The sequence below is a fragment of the Vidua chalybeata genome, chromosome 21, assembly GCF_026979565.1.
Source record: "Vidua chalybeata isolate OUT-0048 chromosome 21, bVidCha1 merged haplotype, whole genome shotgun sequence".
NCBI lineage: Eukaryota > Metazoa > Chordata > Aves > Passeriformes > Viduidae > Vidua > Vidua chalybeata.
Window position 1 is genome coordinate 2,619,607 of NC_071550.1, and position 9,423 is coordinate 2,629,029.

Here is a 9,423-nt window from a genome sequence, read left to right on the forward strand (position 1 = left end):
CTTGGCTGAGAGAACTGGATTTGCTCAACCCAAGGCTGAGAGAGGTTTTACTGCTTTCTGTGGCTCAGTGAGGGGGATCCGTAGAGGTTGTGGGACCTCCACCCTTAAGAGACATTCACAAGATCCTGAATATCCTCCTCTGACAAGCAGATGGGACTGGAATCCTCCAGAAGGCTTGTCCAAACTGAATTAGTCATTCATTGCAAGCTCAAAACCCTAAGAAAGCAGCTATTCCACTGTGCAGAGGGAACAAGTCCTAACAAAGCACAACATGATCATCTCAGTGCCTGATCCACCACTACCCCAGAGCTGCATGCTGACAAACTCCCACATCTGTCATTTATTTCTTTTTAAATTTCTAACTAATCTTAACATACTGCAGTAGCACTAATAAGCCCCTCAAAATCTGCCAAGACAACTTTCTGGGTCTTCTCTCCACCATGCTCCACCACTAGTAATTTTGCCTTCACATCCACACTCCCCCTTCACTAACAAGGAGTTGTAAAACCCCCATGCTGGAGCTCGAGTGGGATCAAAACACAAAACTTTCAGCCCTGACATGAGGGACACAGAAATGAAACTCTGGAAGAGGTCAAAATTACACATAAAAGCAGCACTTGACTGCATTAAGAGCAGGTGATCTGACCCTCCTGCAGGGTCATTTTGGCTTTAGAATTCTGGGACTCATCTCCTCAGGTGGTATCAATTGTCCCCTCTCCTGATCTGCCACACCTGAGCATCCCTAAAACCTCCAGCTCCAGCTGCACCTCGCTAGGTCAAACACACACAGACAGAGAATTTCTGTCTGCCTTTTCAGCAGGGAACAAAGCCAGGCATGGAACATTGCTGGGGCACTGAAAATTGCCTGAAAGTCAGCAAAACAAGTACCAGGGTAAACAGCAACACCATCTCTAAAGACATCAGCTTGATCAAAGGCAAAACTGCACAAGGCAAAGACACACAGCAGAGAAAACCCAACACCCCAGTTTATTTTAGATACAGACAGCTGAAATCAGGGAACGAAGGTGAAGAGTCTCTTGCCACAAGCAGAACGTCCCAAATCCCACGTGGCAGGTCTGTCCCACAGGCCACAGTCCCTCGTGTCAGGTGTGTCCCTTGCTGCCAGGATCTGGGGGGGCTTCTCCGTCGTCCCCCTCTGCCAGCTGACCTTGGGGCCCGGGCTCTGCCGAGCTCTCCAGCAGCAGCTCCAGGGCTTCCTCACCAGCCACACGTCTCACCTTCTCCCCTCTGGCTGCCAGGATCTCCTCGATATTCCTGGACAGCGATGTGAGAACCAGCACTGACACCACAGCAAAGGCACACCCAGGCTCACTGCACTCTGCCCTCAGGACTGACAGCACGCAGGGATTCACATCACCAGGAGAACCACCCAAAATTAACCACATAAAGCCACCCAAGCCTTCTGGGACTACTTTCATCCACTAGGATCAATGATTTAGCAATTACAGCTAAACAGAAGCTTTTAAAGGTATCTCAGGAAGTTAGAAATCACTGGAATTCCACAGAAGATCAATCTACACGCTTGAAACATCCAAGGAAACCCAGCAGTGAAGTGATAAAGCCTGAGTGGAACAGCAAATCATCTGCTGGCACCACTAAGGATCCCTGTGTATGCTACAGCTTCTGCTGCACCTTCACACCAATTTATTTGGATTCTAGACAGCAACAGTCAAATTATAATGACTGAAAACAGAGTCTGTGTGTTTTAATGAACTGGATGAAACTTTGATTTTAGTATGAGCCACATTTGGGGAAAAAAAAAAAATCACTGAAACAAGGCATCAGCTCAGGAAGCTGCAGGTGGGAGCGGGGTGTGAGGAGGATGCTGCTGGCACACTCACCTCTTTCCCTCCAGGTCGGAGAACCAGCCCAGGTTATCGGCGATGACGTGGTGGTTCCCGCAGCCGGGACATGTCACGATCACCACCCCTCGGTGGTAGGCGGCCTTAGAGATGGATTTGGCTGAGCGGGTCTGGCACACCTGAAAAACAAAGTGGATTTCGTGACCAGGGTAACGGCAGCTCCTGGGACTTTTAAGACAAAAATACTTTTGGCATTAAAAGCGTCTTCTCTCCCTCACCTCTAACTATCCCAAGTCAGCTCCATCATGTTTGGATGTCGTGAGTTCAGCCCGAGACACAAAGGCTGAGAGAGGTTTTACTGCTTTCCGTGGCTCCCTAATGAGGAGGACCCAGAGACGCTGTGGGATCTCCACCCTCAGAGACACTCACAAGACCCCGAACATCCTTCTCCAACACGGAGCTTGGACTTGGAACCTCTTCCACTCTGAATTAATATTTGCAAGTTTAAAGAAGAAAACAGCTACACCAGGAGCCCCCCGTCCACCCCAGCGACGGCGCCCTCAGAGCCCCCCGGCCCTATGCCCACCTTGCAGGTGTACACCAGGCGATAGTGCGTGGACGGCCGCGGCCCCGGGGCAGTGCAGAGCGGGCGGGCCGGGCTCCAGCGCTGTCCCGGGGCGGTGCAGGCAGGCCCGCAGGGAGGCCCCGGGGCGGTGCGGGCCGGGCGGGCAGGCCCGCAGGGAGGCCCCGGGGCGGTGCGGGCCGGGCGGGCAGGCCCGCAGGGAGGCCCCGGGGCGGTGCGGGCCGGGTCCCTCAGGCCGGGCGGGGGGCGGCGGGGCCGCCATGGCGGCGGCTGCCGGAGCAGCGCCCTCAGCGCGCGCTGCATGGCACCGCGCATGCGCGCCCCTGAGGCACCGGCGGCCATGTTGGGTGCGGGCGGCGGCCATGAAGGTGTCGGGCGGTGCCCTTCATTAACCCGTAATTAACCAGCAGCTCAGCCCGGCCCTGCGTCACACGCAGGCGTTTAAACCTGTTTATTGACCGAGGGGGCGTCAGAGCCACAGAGCATTGTCACTCATTTCATAAATGGGTGTTTGGATGGTTTTGGAATCTAAACAGTCCGTTGTGAGGCACAGGCACTCTACAGAAGCTCGTGTTCCCCTCAGGGACCGGCTCCTGAGGAGCCTTTGGTGTCGGTGGTGTCCCTTCCAAGGCACCTTGGTGCTGTCCCTCTCTCAGGAGCCCTCGGTGTCGGTGTTGTCGCTGCCAGAGGTGTTCTCCCAATCCGCCTCGTGGTGCCGGTCTTTGGGCGCCCTTCTCATTGCTCTTTTTCTGCAAACAACACCAGACATGCAACTTTCAGAAGGTGTTTTCTGCAAACAAGCAGCATTTCCTACTGTTAATATGTATCAGTCCCCTTTGTGGTTTTATGCCCTCCGTGAATCAAGCTTGGGGACAGGAAAGGGGGAATAGAAATCATGGATATTTCCAGGTTAGCCCTGCTTACTGCAGCCCAGACCTTCGGTAACGCTCAAAGCAGTCCTTCATCCTCCTCCTCTCTTTTTCTGCCAGTTCCTCGTTGGCCAAGGCACACTCCTTGAAATGGGAATAAAAAAAAAAAAAAACAAACCTAAAAACATACGAATTAATTTTTGATCAGATCACTGTTAACACCAGGTTGCTTCCTGCAGAATCAAGTACCAGCAGGTTCTGGTAATGCTGCTGTTTCACACAGTTTTACTACATTTATTCCCTCAACATCTGTAATTCTGGGAGTGTGTTTTCTGCACCAACAGTAATTCTGCAGTACTTACACTGGAAAACATCCCCACCCAAAGATGAAGGGCAGAAAGTAATTAGAAGAAGTTTTTATACACAGATGGAGAAACAGTAAATGTTTTGCTGTTCAGAGCTCAGAGTTTGGAAAGGCAGGAGCTGCTGACGTGCTTCACCAAGCTGGTAAATCCATCATTAATGAGAATATTAAAGATCACAAACCCCAGTCATAGTAAAGAAGAGCCCACAAAGATTCTCTCTTACACTTGGTGATTTTGGGGGCAGATGGCTCTCTCGAGGGCTGAGTTCCTGGTTTTGTACTTCCAGGCAATCTTCTGAAAGATTAAAAAAAAAAAAAAAAATCACAGCTTTTGCCATTGCAAAGTAACTTCTCCCTCCAGCAGTTCTTCCAGCAGAAGAGCTGTGATGTAAGTGCACAGAGTCCACACAGAACTGAAACCAAGCCCAAAGCACTCAGAACTCCATCCTGTCATCAATCACAAGTCACTTCTCATTTTAACGGAGCCCTGAGTCTTGCCCAGGATGGTGGAGTTCCCCACCTCACTCAGAAAGAGACACAGCTTTCCACTTCCAGCTTCAGCAGGAGCAAAACAAACCTTTGCCAAGCAGCTCCTCCGCTCATTGCATTAAAATAATATTCGTGTCAAAGACCACTGTGAAAAATGTGTTGATCATTCTTTTATCCATCATTTGTCCCTGCTCCCCAGGTTGTGAATATCATGGCACTTCACACCAGACCCTATTTTGGTGAAACTCCTTCTGTAGTGACCATATTTTTGAACTGAGCAAGGTAGAATAATAATAAAAGCCTTTTTGCATCAGTGCTGTTTAGTTTTAGTGAAAAATCTCCCATCTCAATGAATGAAAAGATCAGGTTTAGATCTTCCATGAGAGCAAAACAGAATGGCCCATCCTCTCCAGAGCTCTGCTCAGTGTTTTCCCCTTACTTTTAGCTGCCTGTGCATCTTCATCCAGGTGACTGTGAAGAACAAGCTGTGGGGCAGAAAACAGAGTAAGAACATCAGAACTGTCCCTCAGTCTGTAGGAACAGATAAAGGAATATAAAACCCAGGACATGCTAGAACCAACCTCTCTCTCCCTGTTGCTGCCAGCGAGCAGCAGACTGAGCCAGGAGTTACAGATTTGCTCATGGATTTCTCCTCTGTGAATAGATCCAGCTTCCTTTGGCCTCATTTACACTTTTGGCCTCCAGACAATGTGACAATCACTCCCTCACTGAAGTTATGAACTAAGTGAAACTCCTTACTACAGATGGCTCCAGGGCAAGACTTACTTTTGCCTGTTCTCACACAGGAGAGACAATTAAAAGCAATTGAAAAATAATTAAATTCCCTTCATTTGCTTAGACTCAACAAATCTTGCTAACTAATGCTATAACTGTGTTCCTACATTAGAACTTCGACTCACAGGGAGGTTCTATCACTGTCTTGCTGCCTCTGGACTTTTTGACTGAAATGAGTCTGAGCCATTGAAAACTGCTGATATTTGGGGAGCTGAGCACAGGTGAGGAACACGAAACCATCCCAGAAGAAAGTGAAAGGTAAACAAGGAACCCTACTCACTTCCTGGGAATCTCTGGAGGAGGAGTCATCCAGGTCAGAGGTCTAAAAGAAAACCAGTATAGATTAATCATTCCTCATGAGCAAGGAAGGGAACATACAGGAGACTTAGAGCTCCAGAAAACACAGACCTCCTACACTCCTGTCTGGCCACTCAAGAAAGCACACAAGAAGCCATATTAATTAAAATATATCTAATTTAGTTCCAGAAAACTTAGCTCCCCATTTCATCCAAATGGCTCACATCCAGTCTCTAAATAGAGTCACTGTTTGGTGGTTGAGGAACCCCTCACCACCTTTGGAAATGCTCCAAACACAAACACAGGTGGCCTGAGCTTGCATCTGTCCGGCTTTTCCATGCCTGAAACCAGGGGGAGGTCACAGAGACCACAACATCTTTCATTTTCTAAACTCAGCATTTGCATGGCAATGGTTTTAATTAATTTTGAAGGCGGCTCAGCCAGGTGTTCACTGCCTGATGAGCTGGAGCTGCTCAGGTGCAAAGGCCTGGGAACTGCCACAGTCTGACCCCATCCTCAGCTTCCCAATCCATCTAGGGGAGGAGAGTTATACCAGTGTGGGCAGCTCCAGCTGCAGCCTTTTCAGCTTGGCCTCAGTGGCCAGGAGCTGGCTCTCCTTCTGGAAGAGCTGCAGCTGCATCTCGTCACATCTCTCCCCCAGCTCCCGGATCTGCTTGCGGTCGGCGTCTCTCTCCAGCAGGTTCTTGCAATACTGCATGTGGAACTGCTCTCGGGTCAGGAGAGCCTGTGCAGAGGGACAACACGGGGCATTCACACAACAGCACAGACAGGCTGGCACTGTCTGCCCAAAAAGCAGGATAAGCAGTGAGGAATATTTTATCACCTGGTCTCTCTCCGAAGCCACTTCCTCCATCTGCTGCAGGACAGCTTCAATCCGTTTTTTGTACATCTGGGAGTCCTTCCTCAGAGATGTGCACTGTAGCTCCAGCATCTCTTTTTCCTCTGCAAACTGCTGAGACAAGGTCAAAAGCACCTGCTTGTGGGCAGAGCCTGAGCCAGACTGTCCCCACTTGTGCTCTGTGCCACAGATTGCTCTGGCCAGAGCTCCATGGGGTGTCTGAGCTGTCTGCTGCCACACACGGAGTGCTGAAATACAGGCACTACAGCAGGAGCAGGGATTGCTCCTGAGCAGCTGCTCTGCTCCACAGGCAAGACACTGCAGGTGCCTCACCTGCCTGTCTGATCCATGAACCTCAGCAGGGACTTGAACAGCAGCACCTACTTTGTCCTGGAGCACCTTGGCTCGGCGCAGCTCCTTGCGCAGGCTGTAAATGGTGTTCACCAGCTCCCGGCGTTCTTCCACAGTCTGGCTGCAGTCATTCTCCAGAGTTTCCTTGGAGAGGCTCTTCTCCAAGTTCTGCTCCCTGGCAACCTGCAGGACAAAGGAAGAAGTGAGACAGGGCCACCTGTCTCATTCATCTGAGTTCATATCAGTTCTCTCCCCTCAGGGCTCTTGGGCAACACCTGATCCCTATAATCTTCACTGCAGCATTGCTGCCCTGGCTGCAACAAATAATCCCTTGAGTCCATACTCAACCACCCCACCAACCTGGAGAGTGTTTTCCAGCTCCTGGTTCTTGGCCAAGAGCAGCTCCTTCTCCTGCTGGATCTCCCACACCACCTCATGGCTGGGGCGCTGCTCTATGGCGTGTTTCAGCTTCATCGTGTGCTTCCTCTCCAGCTTGCAGTCATCCTCAGCCTTCATGAGGCTGTGCTTCAGCTGATCGATCTACGAGAAGGTTCAGAGCTCAGCAGGAGAAAGGAGAGAGCTCTGGCCTGCAAAACCAGTTCTCTGTTCCCCAAACACAGGGCAAGTTTCTCCCCAGCTGTTTTCCTCAGGAAGTTTTGTGTCCTGGGGCCAGAGTCCTGCCTGTGTCCTGACAGGCACATGTTCTTGTGCTACCTGCTGGTTTTGTTCTCTAATCTGTCCCAGTGAAGGACCTGCTGGGGTCCAGAAAGTTTCCTTTGTGAGAGCAGCCTTGAGTGAGAGCAAGACTGGTTGCTCATCATTCACAGCACAACTGGTAAAATTCGGGCCCACAGGGCTGAGCTAGGGACCACAAAGACACACGCTAAAGAAGATGCTCAGTGCTTTATGCTGGACTGGAGCATCCTTGGCAAAGACGAGGTGCTCAGCCCAGCCTTCCAGGGTCAGGTAAGAAGGGGGAAGCTGGAGAAACTGCGACTGACCTCTAGCAGCAGGTCCCTGTTCTTCATGAGGGCCACGCTCTTCTCCTCGCTCTGCTTGGCGTAGCTCAGGGCCAGGCTGTAGTTCTCGTCCTTGCACTTGCGCAGCTCCTTGCTCAGGCTGTCCCTCTCCTCCTTCATCCTCTGGGCCCGCTCCTGGTGCTTGCGGAGCAGGCTGTCCCTGACCCACATCTCCCTGAGGGTGTCCTCCTTGGAGTGCAGCCACACCGTCAGCTCCTGCGCCTTGCGCCGCTCCTCCTGCACCGCGCTCTGCAGCTTCATGATCTCGTTCATCAGCACCTGGCTCAGGCCAGACTCGCCAGCCGTGTCTGTTTGGGGGGCAGGGGTCACTCTCTGCTGTCCTGGCTGCTGCCAGGCACACACAGAGCTCAGCTTCCCCTCCGTATCACTGCAGCTAACCCTGATGATGTGTGATCAAATTATCCCCACTGTGTCTCTCTGCTCTGTGCCTTCCTGCACCACGGAGTCACTGGCACAACAGGCAGAAGAAAGAATTCATCCTTCTGCTTCCTCCCTCCTCAGTCCAGCCCGTGACACCAGGGCTGTTCTTCCCAGAACCCTTCCAAAGCACACATGGAGCAAGGCAGGGAATGCTCCTGACTCTGCTCAGCAGCACCAAAGGAAGAGCTGTTGTTGAGAACACAAACATTACCTATAATCATGGAGAAAACCCTGCTGGGCTCTTTGCCAGTTATTTTCTTATACAGCTGGGGATAATAAAGCTCAAGACTCTCCATAAATGCCTCAAAGCCCTTGTGTCCTGTTCGCTGAAGAATGTCCAGGAGAACACCTGAAATCATGGCAACAGGATATTCTATTCAGTTATTTCTCTCTTTATCTGTTTGTAACATAAAAAATAGCTTCACTTCCTCCACATACAAAAGTCCCTGGGATCCACTCACAGAATAAATTGAGTTGGAAAAGACCTCTGGGATCATTAAGTCCATCCTGTGACTGAACCACCTTGTCAACAAGACCACAGCACCAAGTGCCACATATCCAGGCTTTGTTTAAACACCTCCAGGGAGGGTGACACCAGCACCACCCTGGGCAGTCCTTCCAGCATCTAAGTCCCCAGACAATCCCACACCAATGACCTGGAAACTCCACAAAAGGATTTGAAGTGCTCCCACCTGCCTTCCGCTTGCGCATGACCAGGCTGGGGTCATTGAGAACCTGCTCCTCATCGTCAGGGCTGAGCACTTTGCACTGGCGCAGGTAAGGGGTGATCCGGGAAGGGTCAATCACCGAGATCAGCTTCACGCGGAAGTTCTCCAGGTTATTCCAACAGATCTCATCATTATCCTCTTCCAGCATGTCAGCAGTGAGGGCAATCAGTGAGGAGCGTTGTCCTGTCTGGAAAACAAACACCAAACAACCAAAGAAGCAGCCCCTGAGCCTCCCGGAGCAGTGTGGCAGTGGTGGTGAAACCAAGGACGTCAAGACTGAGAATGCAGAAGTGTCCTAATTAGCTGTTTTACGAGCAGTTCACTCTTCCTTCTCCACCTCCCAGCATGCGAGATCCCTGTGTTCTGTCTGACCACACAGACACCAAATCTAACACCCACAGGAGCTGACACTTGACCTCAGAGCTGAAAAATAAACTTTTATTCCCTGCTAATATCAGCCATTCTGTATTACCAACCCTCACCTCTGCAGTCACAAAAGCTTCCTTGATTCTCCTCCTGTGTCCTGGCTCTGAGAAAACCTGTCTTGGGTGCAGCCTCCCTCTGTATTCTGACTAGAGAAAAGATAACTCCAGGAACAAAACTGGTTTGAGAAAAAAGGGGAAACTACTCAGCTATACCCTGAGACAGGAAAGGGAAGGAAAAGAAAAAGAGAGATAAATAAAAAAAGCAGAAGCCAGAATGGGTGATGGGGGAGGAGAAAGATGGTAGTGGTATCGTGAGTCAGCAGCAACACATAGGCAGTGATTTTAGTTTAATTATGGTTTTGTTCTCTAATCTGTCCCAC

At 50.7% G+C, this 9,423-nt stretch overlaps 2 protein-coding genes across 5 annotated transcripts; both read right to left on the reverse strand.

Moving 5' to 3' along the window:
* Positions 1 to 968: 968 nt before the first annotated feature.
* DNLZ (DNL-type zinc finger) lies at positions 969 to 2,770 on the reverse strand. The gene is given in 5 exon segments (XM_053961961.1): positions 969 to 1,275; positions 1,863 to 2,002; positions 2,410 to 2,516; positions 2,592 to 2,728; positions 2,730 to 2,770. Coding segments are annotated over 5 exon segments (597 nt in total). The 3' UTR covers positions 969 to 1,103.
* Positions 2,771 to 2,827: 57 nt separating this feature from the next.
* On the reverse strand, positions 2,828 to 9,301 carry CARD9 (caspase recruitment domain family member 9). 4 transcript variants are annotated; one of them, XM_053962479.1, is made up of 13 exons: positions 9,101 to 9,301; positions 8,583 to 8,805; positions 8,102 to 8,239; positions 7,432 to 7,757; positions 6,791 to 6,970; positions 6,464 to 6,613; positions 6,065 to 6,193; positions 5,774 to 5,965; positions 5,204 to 5,245; positions 4,568 to 4,613; positions 3,864 to 3,934; positions 3,331 to 3,419; positions 2,828 to 3,155 (listed from the first exon to the last, which is right to left on the reverse strand). In XM_053962479.1, the coding sequence occupies exons 2-13, from the start codon at positions 8,764 to 8,766 to the stop codon at positions 3,059 to 3,061; spliced, it is 1,644 nt and encodes a 547-aa protein (XP_053818454.1). In that variant the 5' UTR covers positions 8,767 to 8,805; positions 9,101 to 9,301; the 3' UTR covers positions 2,828 to 3,058. The 4 variants fall into 4 exon arrangements, with proteins under 4 accessions (XP_053818454.1, XP_053818457.1, XP_053818455.1 ...); XM_053962482.1 differs by having other exon boundaries at positions 3,343 to 3,419; positions 6,065 to 6,190; positions 8,583 to 9,301; XM_053962480.1 differs by having other exon boundaries at positions 6,065 to 6,190; positions 8,583 to 9,301.
* Positions 9,302 to 9,423: the final 122 nt, after the last annotated feature.

Coding starts and splice junctions, on each gene's coding strand:
- CARD9 (XM_053962479.1), bottom strand. CDS start 8,766: ATGCTGGAAGAGGATAATGATGAGATCTGTTGGAATAACCTGGAGAAC. Junction 6,614..6,790: donor AGCTGGAAAACACTCTCCAG/GTTGGTGGGGTG, acceptor TTTGTCCTGCAG/GTTGCCAGGGAGCAGAACTT. Junction 3,420..3,863: donor TGCCCCCAAAATCACCAAGT/GTAAGAGAGAAT, acceptor TCCCATTTCAAG/GAGTGTGCCTTGGCCAACGA.